Source organism: Capra hircus, chromosome 7, assembly GCF_001704415.2.
Source record: "Capra hircus breed San Clemente chromosome 7, ASM170441v1, whole genome shotgun sequence".
NCBI lineage: Eukaryota > Metazoa > Chordata > Mammalia > Artiodactyla > Bovidae > Capra > Capra hircus.
In genome coordinates, this window is record NC_030814.1 from 92,821,929 (window position 1) to 92,844,969 (window position 23,041).

Sequence of the window (23,041 nt, forward strand, 5' to 3'; positions counted from 1 at the left end):
ACACCCGCAGGCAGATAAGGGTTGAGGAGCCCCCAGACTGGGTACAGATAGTCATGCTTGCTCTTTTGGTCTCTCTCTCCAGGATAAGCCACATCGGCGGGCTCAAGACAAAAAGAGGAATGAGCTAGGTGAGTCAGCAGGGGATGCTGTGCAGGGCAGAAAGCAACCTAGTCTTTACCTCAGTGATGCTGACCCAGGGAGAGATCGCAGCAATTATGTTAATGACCACATAACATCCTATTTATAAAACACCTGTTCTAGTCCCAGAAACTTGAAAGGAATTTTTAAATAGCAAAGTCAATTCCTTATTAGCTTTGCTTAAACACTGTGAAGGGGGTGCTTGGAACATGGCAATCCTTGTTACCATGCACTTTCCTCCCATTCACTTTTTTATGTATACAGGTGTTTTTTAAAATTGAAGTTTAGTTGATTTACAGTGATTCAGGTATACAGCAAAGTGATTTAGTTGTACAGATATTTTTCAGATTCTTTTCTGTTGTAGGTTATTATAAGATATTGAATATAGTTCCCTGTATTATAAGTAGGTCCTTGTTGTTTATCTCTTTGTATATAGTAGTGTCCATCTGTCCATCTCAAATTCCCAGTTTATTCCTCCACCCCCTCCCATTCACCTTTATTATTCACTGACCACCCTCCCTTTTTTTTGTTTGCTGACAAACTCCATCTGTAGTCTTAGCTGGCTGGGCACACCTCATGCCCTCTCCCGTTGATTCTGTGTCACAGAATCTTATCGTAATAGGGTGGTTTCAGCAAAGCATAGTCCACCTGAAAGGTAGAGAGCAGGAGATGCAGTTTGACTAAGGCAGAATTCTTTTTAGCCTGGGGTGGGGGTGGTGGTGGAAAGGTTGGATTCGTGTATATGTTAACAGTGTCTGGGGGATCACAGTCATGATGAGTAATTTTTATTCAACATCTATTGTATATATCCTCTGAAGTAAACTGGTGACTAAAAACAGAATACTTCCTGTCCTTCCAGAGCTCCCAGGTGGGTAGCAGGAGACAGGGTTTGGCTAAGTTATTCTAGTTGAGGTGGGAGGAGTAGAGGGTTTTCTGGAGCATCACAGTAGGAGACCTGATGGGTCTGAGCCATCAGGGAAGGCTGCTCCGAGGAGGAGGCATTAAAGTGGACACTTGAAAGAGGAGGTGGAGTTGGATGGATGAGGAGGCAGGAGTGGTCCAGGCAGAGGAAACAGCATGTGCAAAGCCTCGGAAGCAGGAGGTGAGTAGGGCAAGACTTAATTCAAGAACTAGGGGGGACCTCCCAGGTGGTGCAGTGGTTAAGAATTTGCCTTGCAGTGAAGGAGGTGTGGATTTGATTCCCGGGAAGCAAAGATCCTGCATGCTGCACAGTGCGGCCGCAAAGTGAAAAAAAGAACTTGGTGTGGCCAAGAAAAATAAGCTCTTTGCTCAGAATCGATGTAAAGATTCAGTTTCATATCTGTCATTCCATCTATCTATCTTGATAGATAGATATCTGTAGATAGCTATAGTTCTATATCTATAGCTACAGGTACTTCAGCTTTATTTGTAATAGTTAAAAATTAGAAACAACTCAAATATGGTCAACAGTGGGAATACATATATGATATATACTCTATATGTATATAATGTAATAGTATATATGTATAAAATCAGCTTTATAAAAAAATGTATATATTAGCTTTACTGGTCAAAACCCAGAAACAACCCAGATGTTCTCAGTAGGAGAAAATATATATGAATGTGTGTATGTGTGTATACATCCACTATATAGATACTGAAACAATATGTATATGTTCACATATATGTTTGCATATATATATATATACATACTCTTGCTCATATCCTTTTTATATGGATATATAATTACATTTTCTGTTGAGACAGAAATATGTAACTTTCTATAATTTCCTATTGAAATATACATAATGTATATATAATTTTATATGAGACAGAAATATTTCTATTGAGACAGGAAATACATACCATAAGGTGTGTAAGATGAATAAATCTTAGGAGTATGGCTCACTGAATCTCTACCCATGTAACCACCACTCAGATCAATGTATAGAACACTTTCATCATCACAGAAAGTTTTAGTGGATGGAGCTGGTCATACTCAGCACTAGTCTGTCCTGTTTCCCAGAGGGAACCACTTTCTGACCTCTGTCAGCATAGATTAGTTTTGCCTGCCCTTTAATTTCATACAAATGAAGTTGTATAGCATGGACTCTCACAGCATATTAGTGTATCTGCTTGAAGCAGTCACTTGTTCTTTTTCATTGCTGTATTGTATTCCACGATATGGTTATTTCATGCTGTGTTTATCCATCTTCTTAAAGACACTGGGTATGTTGCCAATTTTTTGGCTCTTGTGAATAGAGCTGCTGTGAACATTCTTCATCTATGACTCTCTGGGGACCTGTGTTTCATTTCTCTGGGTGATGTATTCATGAGTGGAATTAGCTTCCGTGAATACTGCCCAGCAGTTTTCCAAAGTGGGTTCCTACTACTCATGCAAGAATGAGCTGTGGAGTCATGGCCACCCTTCCCGTTTATGCAAAAAAAAAATTATTTTAGATGTTTTCATATTAAAAACTTCTTCAAATTAAAAAAAAAAGAAGAATCCAAGAATCCAGGTGGCTTCCAGTTGCTCCACATCCTTGCTGCCACTTGGTATTGTCTGTCTTTTTAACTTTTGCCGTCCTGTTGGGTGGCAAGACTTGGGTTTGAAAGTCTTGGACTTTCACTGTATCATCCCCTACCCTCCCCTCCCCTCCTCTCCAGGCCTGCCCAAGATGGAGGTGTGCCAGGAATACTATGGGCTGCCCCCACCCCCTGGAGCCATTGGACCTTTTCTACGCCTCAGCCTGGGAGACATCGTGGAGCTCACCAAGGCTGAAGCCGAACAGAACTGGTGGGAGGTACAGGCTGGGGCCATGGGAATGACTGGGAAGGACCTGAACGTGGGGTTAGGGTGTAGGTGGCCTTGGGGATGATATCATGCTCCCACTGGACTCTGGCAATGGAAGTTTGCTCCAGGCAGGGTGATGTCTATGGGGATTTCTGGGGCTGACCTGGCCCTTCTGGGCTGGTGGTGTTTCCAGAAGTTGATACTGGTTGGTCCCTCTCTGGGTCATTCCAGGTCATGGAGAGATAGATGGCCAAGCAGAGTGGCTGTTGGGTGAAAGATGGATACACACAAGCATTGTGACTGCCTGTAACCTCTCTGCCCATCTCTCCCTTCCATCTTTTTAGGGAAGGAATACGTCTACCAATGAAGTCGGCTGGTTTCCCTGCAATAGGGTCAAGCCCTACGTGCATGTGAGTGCCTCAGTCTGGTTGGAGTGAGGGCACAGGGGTGCAGAGCGGGTCCTGTGGGGGTGGGAAGCATCGAGGGGAATGCTCCTGAGATCAGGAGGGGCTGCCCATCATGGCATGTCACTCCCTACCTTGCTGACTGAGCCCAGAGAGGGGTTCACCCTGGTAAGGATGACCAGTCCTTTTCTCCTTGGTTCTTTTTATTTTTAACATTTCAGTTTTTATTACATACACATGAACATATGACTTTTTAAAATTAACCTTTAATTTTGTTTTGGAGTATAGCCAGTGAACAATGTTGTGATAGTTTCAGGTGGACAGAAAAGGGACTCAGTCATACATACATGTATCCATTCTCCCCTAAACCCTGCTCCCTTCCAGGCTGCCACATAACAGTGAGCAGAGTTCCCTGTGCTATACAGCAGATCCTTGTTGGTTATCTATTTTAAATATAGCAGGGTATACATGTCCATACCAAACTTCCCAACCCTCCCTTCCTCCCATCCTTTCCTCAGCAACCATAAGTCTATTCTCTAAGTGCCTGTGAGTCTGTTTCTGTTTTCTAAATAAGTTCATTTGTATCATGTCTTTTTAGATTTAGCATAAAATGGATGTCATACGATGCCTCTGCTTCTCTGTCTGACTTATTTCACTCAGTATGACAGTCTCTGTGCTTAGTTGCTCAGTCATGTCTGACTCTTTGTGACCCCTTGGACTGTAGCCTGCAGGCTCCTCTGTCCATGGGGATTCTCCAGGCGAGAATACTGGAGTGGGTTGCCATGTCCTCCTCCAGGGCGTCTTCCCAATCCAGGACTCGAACCCAGGTCTCCCACATTACAGGTGGATTCTTTACCATCTGAGCCACCAGAGAAGCCAATCTCTAGTTCCATCTATATTGCTGCAAAAGGCATTATTTTGTTCTTTTTAATGGCTGGGTAATATTTCATTTTATATATGTACCACATCTTCTTTGTCCATTCCTCTGACAATGGACATTTAGGCTGCTTCCATGTCTTGGCTATTGTAAACAGCACAGCAATGAATATTGGGGTCTGTATGCAGGCCAGGAAGCAACAGTTAGAACTGGACGTGGAACAACAGACTGGTTCCAAATAAGAAAAGGAGTACGTCAAGGCTGTATATTGTCACCCTGCTTATTTAACTTATATGCAAGGTACATCATGAGAAACGCTGGACTGAAAGAAACACAAGCTGGAATCAAGATTGCCGGGAGAAATATCCATAACCTCAGATATGCAGATGACACCACCCTTATGGCAGAGAGTGAAGAGGAGCTAAAAAGCCTCTTGATGAAAGTGAAAAGAGGAGAGTGAAAAAGTTGGCTTAAAGCTCAACATTCAGAAAACAAAGATCATGGCATCCGGTGCCATCACTCCATGGGAAGTAGATGGAGAAACAGTGGAAACAGTGTCAGACTTTATTTTTTGGGGCTCCAGAATCACTGCAGATGGTGACTGCAGCCATGAAATTAAAAGATGCGTACTCCTTGGAAGAAAAGTTCTGACCAACCTAGATAGCATATTCAAAAGCAGAGATATTACTTTGCCGACTAAGGTCCGTCTAGTCAAGGCTATGGTTTTTCCTGCAGTCATGTATGGATGTGAGAGTTGGACTGTGAAGAAGGCTGAGTGCCGAAGAATTGATGCTTTTGAACTGTGGTGTTGGAGAAGACTCTTGAGAGTCCCTTGGACTGCAAGGAGATCCAACCAGTCCATCCTGAAGGAGATCAACCCTGAGATTTCTTTGGAAGGAATGATGCTAAAGCTGAAGCTCCAGTACTTTGGCCACTTCATGCGAAGAGTTGAAAACCCTGATGCTGGGAGGGATTGGGGGCAGGAGGAGAAGGGGATGACAGAGGATGAGATGGCTGGATGGCATCACTGACTCGATGGATGCGAGTCTGAGTGAACTCTGGGAGTTGGTGATGGACAGGGAGGCCTGGCGTGCTGCGATTCATGGGGTCGCAGAGTCGAACACGACTGAGCGACTGAACTGAACTGAACTGAACTGTATCCTTTTGGACCATGTTTTTCTCTGTAAATGTGCCTAAGAGTGGGATTTCAGAGTCATATGGTAGCTCAATTTTTAGTTTTTTAAAGAACCTCCATCCTTGAATCTTCTCCATCACTTGGGGAAGGAGCAGGGGTTCAGAAGGCTGGGCAACCCCTGCATTCCTTCAGAGGCACCAAACAGAGTCCTCTACGGGGTCACGTCCCCTGTGCCTCCTTGCACAGGGAGCAGACCTGCCCACCGGTCTGCCCGGCGCTTGTCTTTCTTCACCTGTTTCCCACTCTCTTGATTTCCTCATCTTGATAATGACTTCAAATCTTCCCCACTCTCCCAAACCTCACTCTTCCTCACTACCCCACTGCCCGCTTTGTAGCCCTCGTAGGAGCCTGCAGAGAGACAGTCCCTCCCATTTTTTTTCTTTCATTTTATGTTATTTCAGACTTCCAGAAAAGTTGAGAATCATGCAAAGAACGCTCATATATCTGTTAGTCAGATCAACAATTGTTAACATTTTGTCTCATTGGCTCTGTCATCTTTCTCTGAACATTTTATTTATTTAGAAAATATCTATTATTTATTTTTTCTTGAGACTCTTCAAAGTAAGTTTACAGACACATTTCCCCTTTAATCTGAATACCTGCCAAGAAGAGTAACTTTCTCTTGTATATACATAGCATGATTTTTGAAAACATGAAATTCAGCATGGACATTCTACTATTATAAATTATCACATATTAGAAATTATAATATATAAATTATATATTACATAATCCAGAGTATGTATTTACACTTTACCAATTTTCCAAAAAATATCTTTTGCTTTTTTTTTTTTTGGCTTGGGGTCCTTTCTCCATTGTGGAGTTGCATTATGAATTTCTAATATCATCATTCCTCCTAAGTTATTAGCTGATATTCTATTGTAAAGAACTGTCTCTTCTAAGTATCTGTGTATTATGTATGTATCAATCAATCAATCATCTTTGTATCTATTAATCTATCACTCACCTGCATATCTGTGTATCTGTGTGTCTATCCATGTATCCATTTGCATCTATGTATCAATTATCTATGGATCTAATAATCATCTATGTATTTATCTGTGTATCTATGTATGTACCAATCAATCATCTGTGTATCTATGTCCTTGTGTATGCATGCATTATCTGTGTATCTATCTATATAGCCATCTCTGTATCTATCAATCATTTTATGCACCTATCTGTGTATCTGTTTGTTATCTATCTCAGGAAATGTTCCTGGAGTTTTATTTTAATATTGTCCCGCCCTGGACCAGTGGGCTTAGGTCTTCCCTGGTAGCTCAGACAGTAAAGCATCTGCCTGTAATGCAGGAGACCTGGGTTTGATCCCTGGGTGCGGAAGATCCCCTGGAGAAGGAAATGGCAACCCACTCCAGTACGCTTGCCTGGAAAATTCCATGGATGGAGGAGCCTGGGAGGCTATAGTCCATGGAGGTTGCAAAGAGCTGGACATGATTGGGCAACTTCACTGGTTCACTGGACCAGTGGGAGCCCCTTCAGGCTGGCTCCTCTGTCCTTTTGACATAACCTCATTGTTCTCTGAGCTCTTCCTTACTTTTTAGCACAAGAGCAGACTGCTCTTGTACTCTTTCTGCCCCAATCTTGGAATCAACCATTTTCCCAAGGAGCCAAGATCCTTTCGGTGGGACTTGGCATTCACACGTCAAGATCTGAACGTCTTTCCAGTTACTGCCTACACTCGTAGCTGCCTCTTTAAAGCTGATTCATTTGGGAGGGGTGGACTGATCTCTCCCACTGGATTCTGGGGCTGTATTTCCAGAGAAGAGCACAGTGCCCGGCACATAATAGACACCCAATACATGATGGTGGAATGAGTGATTGCAGTGTCCTGAAGTCTGTTGCCATGCTGACCCCTTCCCCTAACTCTCGGTCTTTGTCTGTGTCCCCAGGGTCCCCCCCAGGACCTGTCTGTTCATCTCTGGTGAGTAAGAACCATCTTTCTTATTTTTAACTTGGGGTGTGTTGGTTTGGATGTTTGGGCTGGACATTGGGGTGCCACAAGGGGCTGCAAACAAGTCAGTTATTCATTCTTCAAACTTTCAGCCTTAATGAATGAATAACAAGTCAGTTATTCATTCTTCAGCCTTAACTGCTGGGTCTAGCCCTACACCGGGGGCTGCTGAGGAGAGAGCACAGACCAAAGAGGGTCCTTGACTTTGGGATATTAGGTTCTCATGGAAAGAAAATGATGGTGACAATATAATGGGAGCTTCTTCTCCTTCTCCACCTGCCTTTTTTTGAGAACCTACTGCTTAGAGGGATGGAGGTTTATACTGTTGCTTTGGAGCCCACTGACTTCGGTTCCAATCCTGACTCTAACATTATCCAGCTGTGTGCCCTTTAGCCAGTAACTCAGCTTCTCTGCGCTTCAGCTTTCCTCCCTGGAAAACAGATTGGTAACAATATCTGATTCATAGGGCTGTTAAAAAGTTTCCATGAGCCTGTAAAGTGCTTAGCTCTATTCCTGACATGCAAAAAGCACTTTATTATCTATCCAAAAAATAGATGGATAGATAGATAATAAGCTTTTAAGCTTATTAAAAGCTTAATAAGAATGAGCTATTTCTATTAGCATTAGCTGTTATGACCACATTTCACCCATTGTAAAATGCATATTTTTCCCTCTCACTATTTAACGCCTCTGGCATTGGAATGGCTCTTACAATTAGTGGTGTCTCAGTTCTTCTGCCTAATTTTATGGGTGCATGTGTGTGCCAGGTCACTCAGTTGTGTCAGACTCTGTGACCTCTTGGACTGCAATCTGCCAGGTTCCTCTGTCCAAGCAAGAATACTGGAGTGGGTAGCCATTCCCTTCTCCGGGCAGATTCTTTACCATCTGAGCCACTAGGGAAACCAGTAATTTTTATTTCATAATTGCCTGTGAAAGCATGGTGTATCTTGCAATGATTGGTATCTTAGACTTGACGCACTGTGATACTGTTTTTATGACCACTGTGTCAGCATTTTGAGGGCAATTCTTGAATAATGCTTTGAGTGCATACTCTTCTTAATCTCTTTCTGCAATGGAGGAAACCAGGACTCAGAGAGCAGCAAGTAACTTGTTCAGTGTCGCAAAGCAAGGAAGTGAAAGAGGTGGGATTCGAATCCAAGACTGCCGGACTTCAAAGCCCAACCTTATTACACAAAGGGTCTAATAACGCCACCGTGTGGTGAACACTCACCACGTATGAGGTGCTTCAACTGCGTCTTTGCCTTTTGTCGAAAATGTTCCTCTGTGATGGGCAGTTTTATCTCCTCTTTGCAGAGAAGGACATTAAGACTGAGAGAAGCACACTCGGGTCCCGAGGTCACAGGGCAACTGGGTGGCGGATCCAGGGTTTGAACTGTGCTCACCTGACGCAGGGTGCTCACTCTATCCCTGCCCGGCCAGATGCGGTAAAATGAGGCCACTACGGCCGGAGCTGGGGCGAGGAGAGAGCGAGACCCTGACTTTGGGTGCAACAAGGGTTTAAGGGGGTGCCAGAAACTCAGAGTTTGAGAGCCACACTTTTTTTTTTTTTTTTGAGAGCCATACTCTTTTAACGTGATGGCAATCCGCTCCAGCACTCTTGCCTGGAAAATCCCGAGGACGGAGGAGCCTGATGGGCTCCAGTCCATGGTGTCGCAAAGAGTCCGACACGACTGAGCGACTTCACTTTCACTTTAAAAAACAAAAGCAATGGGGAAAAAAACAGCTATGATGGGCAGACTATCAAAACTGTAAATCAAGGCAGGATATGACAGGGCTGGGAGTAGGGAAAGGTGAATTGTGGTCAGCCAGGCACGTGCAGAGTCAGATCTTGTCCTTACTTAAAGTTTTGACATTTTATTCATCACAGATTTTTTTTCAATTTAGTTTTAAAATTGAGGTAAAATTCACATGACATAAAACTAACCATTTAAAGTGGCATTTATGTTATTATTTACGCTTATATTACATATTCACATTTATCAATATAATTATATATTGCATAATATAGTTAGCTACATATTAAAATATATAATGTAATTATATATATAATTAATACATATTAGGTTATGTGTTTATATTATGGGAAGCCCTGGTGGCTCAGCAGTAAAGAATCTACCTGCCAATATTTGACAATGCAGGAGATGCGGGTTTGATCCCTGAGTCGGGAAGGTCCCCTGGAGAGGAAATGGCAACCCACTTCAGTATTCTTGCCTGGGAAATCCCATGGACAAAGAAGCCTGGCCAGCTATACTGCATGGGATTGCAAAGAGTCAGACATTATTTAGCGATTTAACAACAAAAATGTATGATTAACATATATTATTTATGTTATATTCACACTTAGAGCATATAGGCATATTCACACATATATTATCTGTAATTATATGGTAATAATATAAATTGTTATATATTTACATACACATTCATTTCATACTAATTCCATACATACTATCTATAATTATATAGTATATAATTAATACATATTACTTGTTATATATTAATGTTTATATTTATAGCATTAACACATTGACTTCATATTTATATACCACTTATAATTATGTGTTGTCTATAGTTAATATATATTTTTGTTATGTACTTAAATGTATGCTATTAATATATTCATGTTCTTGCCTATACATCATATATAATTATATATTATCTATAATTAATATATATTATTTCCACTGTATATTTGCACTTACAGCATAATTATATTCATAGTCACATCTTTATTTATTTTTCACATTTATATTAAATGTACATTTACAATGGTATGCAACCAGCACCTCTCTCTAGCTCCGAAACATTTTCATTACCCCCAAAAGAAATGCCCCCCTTGTTAGCAGTGACCCTTCCTCTCCCTCCCCAAGCCCTGACAACCATGAACACACTTTCTGTGTCTATGAATTTGCCAGTTCTGGGCGCGTCATATAAATGGAATTCTCCACTGTGTGCCCTTTGTGACTGGCTTCTCTCACTCAGCACCATGTTTTCAGGGTTCATTCATCTTATAGCATTTAATCAGTATTTCATTCCTTTGTATGGCTGCTTTTGCGATTTAGAAAATATTGCATTAAAGTGCTACTTATTTTCTTTGTTGTTATTTATCCTGTTGACTGACTTTTTTGGCTTGTCCTTTAATTTTTGTACCTGAGGCTGTGTCTCACTCTCCTTATCCTGTTTCCATCCTGGTGACCACAAAGATGGGCAGACAGTGGACACTCAGTAATACCTTTCCAGAAATGCCAAATTTCAGAGTAAAAGGGAAAAAAAAAAACCCACACCTGTTTTTCTATACTCATACTCTCAATAGTTCTGAAACCAAATGTGTGGTGTTTGTTTTTTTTTTTAATTCACCACACCTGACAATTCTCTAATTTCACAGACACCAGCTTGGGTGTGCTATGATTCTATTCGATTCTGACACGATTTGTCTGGAGTTAGCGACAAATCCCATAGATTAAGGGCTTGGTTTCTAGCTTGGTTTACCTAGCTCACATGGTAAAAAAAATCCATGTGCAGTGCAGGAGACCTGGGTTTAATCTCTGTGTTGGGAAGATTCCCTAGAGAAGGAAATGGCAACCCACTCCAGTATTCTTGCCTGGAGAATCCCATGGACAGAGGAGCCTGGTGGGCTACAACCCATAGAGTTGCAAAGAGTTGGACACGACTGAGTGACTAACAGACTTCAAAAGACAGCCCTCCACTTCAGATGACAGTCACAAGCCTGGGTCACCCAGACTTCTGACCCACCAGCTACAAATGGGAGCTTCCCATAGCCCCCTCCTTGGGTTTGATAATTTGCTAACACAGACTCCCAGAACTTGTAGAAACAGTTTCCTTACTAAACTATTTATTATCAAAGGATTCAAATCTGGATCAGTCAGATGGAAGAGTTGCTTGGGGTAAGGTATGGGGAAATGGGACTGGGCTTCCACACCCTTTCTGGGCTTGCACCCACCCACCCCACCCCTGGTATCTCTCTGTGTTCACCAACCTGGAATCTCTCCAAACACTTTGGTTGGGACTTCCCTGGTAGTCCAGTGGTTAAGACTTTGCACTTCCCATGCAGAGGGTACAGGTTCGATCCCTGGTCAAGGAAGTTCAGTTCAGTTCAGTCGCTCAGTCGTGTCCAACTCTTTGCGACCCCATGAATCGCAGCACGCCAGGCCTCCCTGTTCATCACCATTTCCGGAGTTCACTCAGACTCACGTCCATCGAGTCCATGATGCCATCCCGCCATCTCATCCTCTGTCGTCCCCTTCTCCTCCTGCCCCCAATCCCTCCCAGCATCAGAGTTTTTTCCAATGAGTCAACTCTTCTCATGAGGTGGCCAAAGTACTGGAGTTTCAGCTTTAGCATCAGTCCTTCCAAAGAAATCCCAGGGTTGATCTCCTTCAGAATGGACTGGTTGGATCTCCTTGCAGTCCAAGGGACTCTCAAGACTCTTCTCCAACACCACAGTTCAAAAGCATCAATTCTTCGGTGCTCAGCCTTCTTCATAGTCCAACTCTCACATCCATACATGACCACAGGAAAAACCATAGCCTTGCCTGGACGGACCTCAGTCGGCAAAGTAATGTCTCTGCTTTTGAATATGCTATCTAAGTTGGTCATAACTTTTCTTCCAAGGAGTAAGCATCTTTTAATTTCATGGCTGCAGTCACCATCTGCAGTGATTCTGGAGCCCCAAAAAATAAAGTCTGGCACTGTTTCCACTGTTTCCTCATCTATTTGCCATGAAGTGATGGGACCAGATGCCATGATCTTCATTTTCTGAATGTTGAGCTTTAGGCCAACTTTTTTGCTATCCTCTTTCACTGTCATCAAGAGGCTTTTTAGCTCCTCTTCACTTTCTGCCATAAGGGTGGTGTCATCTGCATATCTGAGGTTATTGATATTTCTCCAGGCAATCTTGATTCCAGCTTGTGTTTCTTCCAGTCCAGTGTTTCTCATGATGTACTCTGCATGTAAGTTAAATAAGCAGGATGACAATATACAGCCTTGACGTACTCCTTTTCCTATTTGGAACCAGTCTGTTGTTCCATGTCCAGTTCTAACTGTCAAGGAAGTAGGATTCCACAAGACGAGTGGTGGTGGTTGGGAATCCCCACCCCCACCCCCACACCCCCACCAAAAAAAATGATTTGGTTGGAGTTTGGTTGAGGCATCTTTATATAGGCAAGATTGATTGATTAAATTATGGGTCGTTAGTGATGGACTCAACCTCCATCTCTGCAGGTGTGGAGGTGGGGCAGGGCTGAAAATTTCAAGCCTCTAATCACATGGCTCTTCTGACTACTAAGCCTCATCCTGAGGCTATTAAAGAGCCCCCAGGGGCTTCCCTGGTCTAGTGGCTAAGACTCCAAGCTCCCCATGCAGGGGGCCTGAATTCGATCCCTGGTCAGGGAACTAGATCCCACATGCAGCTAATAGTTTGCAAGCTGCGACAAAGACTGATGATCCTACATGCCTCAACTAAGACCCAGGGCAGCCAAGTAAAAAAAAGTAAATATTAAAAAGAGAAGAGCCCCAGTCAGCTTGGGCTTCCCTGGTGGCTCAGAGGTAAAGAATCTGCCTGTCAATGAAGGAGAAACAGGTTCCATCCCTGATCCGGGAAGATCCCACATGCTGTGGAGCAACTAAACCCATGTGCCCCAACTATTGAGCCTGTGCTCCAGAGGCCGGGAGCTGCAACGACTGAGCTCATGTGCCACAACTAGAGAAAAACCTACACAGACAACAAAGACCCAACACAGACAAAAATAAAAATAAATAAAAATTTTAAAAAGATATATTACTTTGGAGATGCCAAAGGTTTTAGGAGTTATATGGAGAAGGCAATAGCAACCCACTCCAGTACTCTTGCCTGGAAAATCCCATGGGCAGAGGAACCTGGTGGGCTGCAGTCCATGGCGTCATGAAAAGTCGGACACGACTGAGCAACTTCACTTTCATTTTTCACTTTCATGCACTGGAGAAGGAAATGGCAACCCACTCCAGTGTTCTTGCCTGGAGAATCCCAGGGACGGGGGAGGCTGGTGGGCTCTGGTGTCTATGGGGTCGCACAGAGTCGGACACGACTAAAGCGACTTAGCAGCAGCAGCAGCAGCAGCAGCAGCAGCAGCAGCAGCAGCATGCTAGGAAAGGGTGGAGAGCATAGAGAGCAAATATATTTCTTCCTGTATCGCACTGAGACATAGCTACACCCAAAGGCTTGTGTTGTCTCCTGCAATCCAATTGTGAAAGCTTGGGCGTGACTTAAGGTGTCTAATGGCCACTGCCTCCCCCAGGTTTACCTATCAGAGTTATGTGAACCTCTCTTCTTGGTATGTTTTGACAGGTACGCTGGCCCCATGGAGCGAGCCGGGGCGGAAAGCATTCTTACCAACCGCTCGGATGGGACGTTCTTGGTGCGGCAGAGGGTGAAGGATGCTGCAGAATTTGCCATCAGCATTAAGTAATTTCTTCTTTCCTGGCCTGTTTCCCCTTGTGAGCTGAGCACTTCAGGTGCTTGGGAAGGATGAAACCATTTGGGTATTGTTTCCGAGGGCTCTGAGGAGCGCCAGTACCAGTCCTTTATGTCTCAGCACAGGAAAAGAATTCAGTGAGAGGCAAAGTGATAGATATGAAGTGACTTATTAGGATGGGATGCTTGTGAGGTTTACAAAAGGGTGGGCCAGAAATGCTCGGCCGCACAAGCTGGAATCAAGATTGGCAGGAGAAAAATCAGTAACCTCAGATATGCAGATGACACCACACTTACGGCAGAAAGTGAAGAAGAACTAAAAAGCCTCTTGATGAAAGTGAAAGAAGAGAGTCAAAAAGTTGGCTTAAAGCTCAACATTCAGAAAACGAAGATCATGGCATCTGGTCCCATCACTTCATGGCAAGTAGATGGGGAAACAGTGGAAACAGTGTCAGACTTTATTTTGGGGGGCTCGAAAATCACTGCAGATGGTGACTGCAGCCATGAAATTAAAAGATGCTTACTCTTGGAAGGAAAGTTATGACCAACCTAGACAGCATATTAAAAACAGAGACATTACTTTGCCAATTAAGGTCCGTCTAGTCAAGGCTATGGTTTTTCCTGTGGTCACGTATGGATGTGAGAGTTGGACTGTGAAGAAAGCTGAGCGCCAAAGAATTGATGCTTTTGAACTGTGGTGTTGGAGAAGACTCTTGAGAGTCCCTTGGACTGCAAGGAGATCCAACCAGTCCATTCTGAAGGAGATCAGCCCTGGGATTTCTTTGGAAGGACTGATGCTAAAGCTGAAACTCCAGTACTCTGGCCACTTCATGCGAAGAGTTGACTCATTGGAAGAGACTCTGATGCTGGGAGGGATTGGGGGCAGGAGGAGAAGGGGACGACAGAGGATGAGATGGCTGGATGGCATCACCGACTTGATGGACGTGAGTCTGAGTGAACTCCGGGAGTTGGTGATGGACAGGGAGGCCTGGCGTGCTGCAATTCATGGGTTTGCAAAGAGTCGGACACGACTGAGTGACTGAACTGAACTGAAGTGAAGAACTCACTGGGCTACAATTTCATAAACAAGGGACCGGTGGGGAGGGGGAAGAGAACTTCTTTGACTTTCCTGAGTAGATAGCTGTCATGCTTCCAGCGTCAGCTCCTCCTCCCCCAGGTTGAGCAGGGGAGTTTTCTTGTCCCTGTGTGGTCTGCAAATTATTGTTTTTCTTGTGAGCAGAGAGCATGTCCTAGGATTCATTAACTTACTGAGCTCACTGGGCAGGAGGTGGGGCTCATGCCACCATTGTTTTATTGTTTTGGGTCATGTCCCGAGCCTCTGTTACATGGCTGTGTGGCTAAGCAAGCCTGCTTGGTTTTGTGGTTAAGCAAATCTGCTTTCTTGAGTAATCATTAACTTACAGGGGTCTCCCATATTTTTCTATTTACAATCCCCTAGTGGGCTTGACCGTTTAATTACCTACTTTGTCCCTTTACTCTGTCCCTGTCAAGATGATTGACTATTGTACGTTAACAACAGTCACTTTTATTGAGCTCCTGTAGGGTCCTGTGTGTTTTTAATTTTTGTTTTTTATTTCTTTTCATTGATTGGTAACCCACAGAAAAAAGATATGCTTCTTAAGCAAGGCTCCACGGGGACATTAAGCATACTGTTTGTGTTGTTCAGTGGCTATGCAGTGTCCGCCTCTTTGTGGCCCCATGGACTGCAACACACCAGGCTTCCCTGTCCTTCACCATCTCCCGGAGTTTGCTCCAACTCATGTCCATTGATCGGTCATGCCATAAGAGGCAGAAATGCAGTCTGGATCCAAGTCTTGCAGACCCTGGCTGTGCTGCCTTTCTATTTGTTTTGGGTGCAGCTTCTTTCTTGTGGTGACTCGTTTCCTTGTTGGTTTTTTCATTTTGTCTTGTGATGATAAGTGGGGCTTTCCCCATGGGTATCTTTGCTGCTTGGGTCTCCAGAGATTTTGCATTTGCTTCCGTTGGGAATCACCAACAAGTTTACTTCTTTATCAGATTAAAATAGCTCTGTTTCATTCCTTAGTTTCCCAGTCTGTACAGGTGGTTTAAGTATAAATGCTAAACCCATAAGAAGGTGAAGTTAAGGTGATGAATTCTTAAGTGTGACTTCTCCATTTTGAGTCTGAGACAAACAAGCTTTCACATGGCCCCTGCTGTGCTGATGGGTGGAGTTTTTCTAGAACACCTTCTCCCCCCTGGGTTTTTGACATAATAGTTCAGCCTTTGGGAATGAAGGTGGGTCTCAGTGCCAACTCTCTACCCAACAAGAACACAATAACTCATCTCATATTTCTATGTGATCAAGATGTACGCTCTAGGGAATTCCCTGGTGGTCAGTTGGGGGCTGCGCTGCTTGCAATGTGGGAGACCCAGGTTTAATCCCTTGGTCAGAAAGATCCCCTGGAGAAGGAAATGGCAACTCACCCCAGTATTCTTGCCTGGAGAATTCCATGGACAGAGGAGCCTGGTGGGCTACAGTCCACGGGGTCACAAAGAGTTGCACATGATTGAGCAAGTAACGCTTTTACTTTCCAGTGTCAGGACTGCTGAGGGCCCTCGTTGGATCCCTGGTTGGAGACCCTGCAAGCTGCATTGCTCAGCCAAAATTGAACTGACACAGACTTTTAAGTTTCATCCTCATTTTGTCCTTTGGGGGATTTCCCTTACTTTATTTTTTGTTTGTTTGTTTTTAAGAGTTCAGCATTCTTCTCTCAGCATTTCTAGGGGTTTTTTGAAGTAGGAGATTTTTTTTTGGCTATCTAGTTCTTCATGTGAACAGAACCACTCCTGCCAATTCATGTCTTTTCCTGCCCTATTGGTGGGAATGGATTCTCTTCTACGCCCTTTAGATTCTATGGTCCTTTATATTGGTCGAAGTGGAGATTTCATTCAATCTATTCTAGAAGGATGCCTTGCTTACAGAGTCTATTTGACTTCTCAACAACCCCGAGTTAAAGAAGATGATTCCTATTACACAGAGGAAGAAATGAAGGCTTAGAACAGCAAAGTCTCCAGGGAAGGGATTCTGTTGGTTGCCAGTGGTTGCCTGTTCCCTCCAACAGCCAAGTACCCTTCTTCCTTGGTCGGGGCAGGAGGCGGGGGGTGGGCTGAGACGCGACAGGAAATGGGCCTGAATTCCCCGACTCAGGTCTCAGTGACATCTTGCTCTGTTTCCCTGTTTGCAGGTATAATGTTGAAGTCAAGCATATTAAAATCATGACAGCAGAAGGACTGTACCGGATTACAGAAAAGAAAGCTTTCAGGGGGCTTACGGTAAGGGTCAACCTACCCCTAACCCCAGTCTTTCAGAGTCTAACTTGGACCCTCTCTGAAGCTCCACCTTAGGACCCCTTTTCCTCCATCCAGAATAACCGCTCCAAGAGGCACTATGGAGCAACTGGCTTTAAACTTGTTTTTCTTATCGCCAACAATGAGAATAATATTAACAACGGTAGCTTCAGTGATCACTTGCAAAGCACTTGTTAAGTGCCAGACATATTATCACTAGGACTGCAGGTCATTCGCTCAGCTCTGAGTTCCCATTTCACAGATGGGAGAAAGTGAGGTTTAGTTCTCATCTGGTATCATAGAATGGCAGAGTCTCGTTTTTGTCAGACATCAAGAGTTAGTTCTTTTTGTAAGGCAGACATAGAGACACAGACATAGAGAACCAGTGTGGAGAGACACCAAGGTGGGAAAGAGGGAGTGGGATGGATTGGGAGATTGGGACTGGACGTATATCCACTAACATGTGTGAAACAGAAGTCTAATGAGAGCCTGCTCTTTAGCGCAGGGAACTCTACTTAATGCTCTGTGGTGACCTAAATGGGAAGGAAATCCAAACAAGAGGGGAGATATATATATATATATACATATATACACATAGAGCTGATTCACCTTGCTGTATAGCAGAAATGAACACCACATTGTAAAGCAACTATACCCCTATTTAAAAAGATTTAGCTCTTAACCTGTTTAATGACCGTTTCATGGAGAATCCAGAGGCTTTTCAAGTGTTCTATTTGTTGCTGTGCAATTTTGGGCTATCTTTTAGACCTCTTAAGCCCATTGATAAGGCTCATGGATCCTACCTGTGGTTTGTGGATCCTTGAGGAGCTTTGAATTCTCCGGAAAAAAATCTAGAATTTTGCATATATCTGCTTTTTTTTTTTTTTTTTTTTGAGGAAGGTGTCTCAAATTTCATTTGAGCTTCAAACAGATCCTTAACTCCCCCAAAGGTTAGGAACTGTTCACTCATTCCACATATCTTTTTCTCCCCCAAACTTTTTATTCTGAAAATTTTTCCTCCCTCCGTTTTTTTTTATTTCTGAAAAATTACTGAGATGTTACTGGAATAGTGTCATGAATACCTGTGGGCCTTTCACCTGGTTTTACTGATTGGTTGTTAATATTCTTCCTCTTTTGCTTTCTTTCTCTCCCTCTCTGCACACACACACACACACACACACACACATTTATTTTGCACTATTTAGGAGTAATTCACAGATATCAAGATCTTTCCTATAATTTAGAAAAATGGTACCAATGAACCTATTTGCAGGATATTAGAGACAAAGACATAGAGAACAGACTTGTGGGCACAGTGTGGGAAGGAGAAGGCGGGACAAACTGAGAGGGTAGCGTGGAAACATACACACTGCCATGTGTAATGCTATGCCAGGTTGCTTCAGTCGTGTCCAACTCTTTACAACCCCATGGACTGTAGCCCACCAGGCTCCTCTGTCCATGGGATTCCCCAGTCAAGAATACTGGAGTGTGTTGCCATGCCCTGTTCCAGAACCATGTGCAGAATAGATAGCTAATGAGAAGTTGCTGTATAACACAGAGAGATCACCCTGGTACTCTGATGGCCTAGAGAGGCGAGAAGGGGTAGAAGGTGGCAGGGAGATTCAAGAGGGAGGGGACATAAGTACACTTAGAGCAGATACACATTGTTGTATGGCAGAAACCAGCACAACATTGTAAACAATTATCCTCCAATTAAAAATAAATTTTAAAAATTCTTCCTATAAGTACTTTAGCATGCATATCTGAAGAGCCAAGACACTTTTTTTTCCCTTACCACCGTATCATTATCACAGTCAGGGAGTTGAACATTGATACAAAATTATTACCTAATACAGTGCGTTTTCCAAGCTCCCTAATGGCCACAATTACGTTTATTACAGCCTTTTCATCCCCAGGATGTAATCAGGGGACTCACGCATTGCATTCATGTCCTTAGTGTCTCTCTTAATTTGCGGGAGCTCCCCAGTCTTTTATTTATTTCTTTGATCTTTCATGACATTGGTGTTTTTTGTCTGTTTTCCAAGTGAGAGAATGTGTTAATCCAACAAAAATGAAATAAACAACCAGCGTTTTGAGTGTTTTTTCACACTTGTAATGAACTGGAAAAATATTTCAATTACATAAAACAACCATATTCTGTTAAAAAAAGCCACTCCCATCACCTATGACATTGTCATTTTAAAAATAATTAAATGTATTTAGAAGGATAATTGCTTTATAGTATTGTATTGGTTTCTGCCAAACATCGGGCTTCCCTGATAGCTCAGTTGATAAAGAATCTGCCTGTAATGCAGAAGGCCCCAGTTTGATTCCTGGCTTGGGAAGATCTGTTGGAGAAGGGGTAGGCTACCCACTCCAGTATTCTTGGGCTTCCCTGGTGCCTCAGCTGGTAGAGAATCCACCTGGAATGTAGGGGACCTGGGTTCCATCCCTGGGTTGGGGAGATCCCCTGGAGAAGGGAAAGGCCATTCACTCCAGTATTCTGGCCTAGAGAATTCCATGGACTCTATAGTCCATGGGGTTGCAAAGAGTCAGACATGACTAAGCAACTTTCACTGCCAAACATGAACACAAATCAAGACACTGGCATTTTTGAAGTCTAGAACTCCTAAACATATCAAATATTTTGTTTTGCAAAATGTCCCTTAATTTTGACTTGCCTTTCCCCCTACTTTTAGGATGAGCTTGAACATTTCTGGGAGAAATAGTCATAAATGACACACATCTGACTCTTGAATTCAGATGAGTCTTATTATAGAGACTGGCCTTCCCTTGTGACTCAATTGGTAAAGAATCCAGCTGCAATTTGGGAGACCTGGGTTCAGTTGCTGGGTTGGGAAGATCCCTGGGAGAAGGGAAAGGCTACCCACTCCAGTATTCTGGCCTGGAGAATTCCGTGAACTGTACAGTCCATCGGGTTGCAAAAAGTCAGACATGATTGAGTGACTTTCACACATTCACACAGAGACCAGCTTTTGGCTACTACACTCTATCACTTGTCCTAGGACTGAATTCTGGATCTGTCCTTTTCTAGCTGTATGACCCTGGATGAGCCTTCTTTGTGACTCAGTTTCTCCATCTATAAAATAGGGGACTCATCAATGTATTTACCTCCCATGATTATTAAGAGATTTAAAAAAATATTTATTTTTTAAAACTAAAAAAAACTGGGGCTGGGTCTTCATTTCTGTGCGCACTTTTCTCTACTTGCAGCAGGCAGGGGCTAGACTCTAGTTGAGGTGCGCAAGCTTCTCATGGTGGTGGCTTCTCTTGTCGCAGAGCCTCAGAAGGCTCATGCGCTTCAGTAGTTGTGGCACATGGGCTCAGCACTTGCAGCTCCTGGACCCTAGAGCACAGGCTCAGTAGTTGTGGCGCAGGGGTTTAGTTGCTCCGTGGCATATGGCATCCTCTTGGATCAGGGATTGAACCCATGTCTCCCGCACTGGCAAGCAGACTCTTTACCACTGAGCCACCAGTTCAGTTCAGCTCAGTTCAGTTCAGTTCAGTTCAGTTCAGTTCAGTCGCGCAGTCGTGTCTGACTCTTTGCGACCCCATGAATCGCAGCACGCCAGGCCTCCCTGTCCATCACCAACTCCCGGAGTTCACCCAGACTCACGTCCATCGAGTCAGTGATGCCATCCAGCCATCTCATCCTCTGTCGTCCCCTTCTCCTCCTGCCCCCAATCCCTCCCAGCATCAGGGTCTTTTCCAATGAGTCAACTCTCGCACAACGTGGCCAAAGTATTGGAGTTTCAGCTTCAGCATCAGTCTTTCCAATGAACACCCAAGGACTGACCTCCTTTAGGATGGATTGGTTGGACCTCCTTGCAGTCCAAGGGACTCTCAAGAGTCTTCTCCAACACCACAGTTCAAAAACATCAATTCTTTGGCGCTCAGTCTTCTTCACAGTCCAACTCTCACATCCATACATGACCACAGGAAAAACCATAGCCTTGACTAGATGGACATTTGTTGGTAAAGTAATATCTCTGCTTTTCAATAACTATCTGAGCCACCAGAGAAGCCCCTAAATATTTATTTTTAATTAGCGGATAATTTCTTGACAATGTTGTGTTGGTGTCTGCCATACAGTAATGTGAATCAGCCATAAATATGCATAGATCTCCTCCCCCTTGAGCCTCCCTTCCACCCCTCTAGGTTCTTAAGAGATTTTGATGATGTGTGGTTGCACACTGACCTGCACACAGTAGTTGCTTCATAAATAACATTTATTATTATTACAATTATCTGTAAAAATAGAGCTCTTGATGCCTAGAGGGTGGAGGGGGGTTTGGTTTTGGTGAACTGGTCGTCAAGCAAGTTGATTATTTGGTAAGGTTGTCATTAAACAAACTGGATATTAGGAGAACTGTCTTGAGACAGTGTGATTTCTTCCCCATAAAGTGGTCCTGGCCTCTGGGAAGGGAGTGAGCTCCCTGTCACAAGGAGCTTTCAAGGAGTCTGTTGCCAGGGAGCGCAGAAGAGGGGTCTGTTTCACACAAGGAGCTGGACGTGGTTCCTTCCAGCTCTGCCTCCCTCCTGTGTGGGCTGGCCCTCTGGAAGAGCATCTGTCCCGTTCTCTTTCTAGGAGCTGGTGGAATTCTACCAGCAGAACTCTCTGAAGGATTGCTTCAAGTCGCTGGACACCACCCTGCAGTTCCCCTTCAAGGAGCCTGAGAGGAGAGCCATTAGCAAACCACCAGGTAGGAGGCCTCCAGATGGGGCCCTGTAGTGCCAGCTCCTTCCTGTTGTGGAGGGAACACTGGGGGATGCTGAGGACGTTGCTTCCAGTGGGCATGGAGAAGTCCTGTCTGTAAAAGAGCCTGAACTCCTTCCCACTTCCAGTTCGTCCCTTTGCTCCTGAGAGATCTGCATATCCGTTTGCTTGGATGAAAGGGGTTACTTTCATATTTGGGAAAATGAGAATACAAGAAACCAGGAGGGTGCTCATCTGTATCTTTTAAGCCTTTAATTTTGTATTAAATCAGGTATTAATCGGTATCGATAACCTTCTCCTGGGCTTCCCTGGTGGCTCAGATGGTAAAGAATCTGCCTGCAATGCAGGAGACCCGGGTTCTATCCCTGGGTCAGGAAGAGCCCCTGGAGAAGGGAATGGCTACCCACTCGAGTGTTCTTGTTGGGATAATCCCATGGATAGAGGAGCCTGGTGGGCTATAATCCATGGGGTCATAGATAGAGAGTTGGACACAACTGAGTGACTAAAGCAATGATAAACTTTCTCCCACAGAAAGGCAAGATCTTTAGCGCTCTCTTACTTGTTTTCCTTTGTATTGCTTACTAACCTGGTTTGTTGAAGTTTTCTGGAATGTTGGCTGTGGTTTTCTGTGAATGAAAACAATCATGCCTTACATTTTAGGAATTCTTTCTTCACCATTGCATTTCAGTTTGCAGCGTTGTTATCAAGCATTGTTTAAACTGTCTACATTTCTTATTTTCCATGTTTTCCTTCATTTTTAAAATTCCTTATTCTGATTCAAATTTTATTTTGCTGGAGTGCATTCTGGAGTACGTTTAGTGGAAAAGTCACATGGGTGGTGGAGTTTCTGAATTCTTACCTGTCCAGAAAAAAATTTTAAGGTGGATTTAAAAATCAATGGTTGTTCAAATGTTTGCCAATAAAACAACAGTTCCGCACTGAAAGAGCTATATTTTTGAGAAAGCAACACCAGCGCAACATCAGGACTCTAAGATGAAAATTGTCCTTGTTCTCATCACTCAATCAAATGTTTTTGTCTGCACACTTCTTATTGGAAAATATATTCTATCAGCCTATCTGCAGAAATACTACAGACTGATTTTCTACAATATCACTTAATA

At 43.6% G+C, this 23,041-nt stretch overlaps 1 protein-coding gene across 1 annotated transcript in view; it reads left to right on the forward strand.

The window, feature by feature from the left end:
• The window catches only part of VAV1 (vav guanine nucleotide exchange factor 1), a 65,926-nt gene that overhangs the window by 39,848 nt on the left and 3,037 nt on the right, over positions 1-23,041 (forward strand). Inside the window, exons 19-25 of the mRNA XM_005682495.3 lie at positions 83-128; positions 2,788-2,924; positions 3,259-3,324; positions 7,301-7,332; positions 13,727-13,843; positions 17,080-17,167; positions 21,792-21,906. Coding sequence (XP_005682552.1) covers positions 83-128; positions 2,788-2,924; positions 3,259-3,324; positions 7,301-7,332; positions 13,727-13,843; positions 17,080-17,167; positions 21,792-21,906 — 601 coding nt within the window. The remainder of the gene's footprint in view (positions 1-82; positions 129-2,787; positions 2,925-3,258; positions 3,325-7,300; positions 7,333-13,726; positions 13,844-17,079; positions 17,168-21,791; positions 21,907-23,041) is intronic.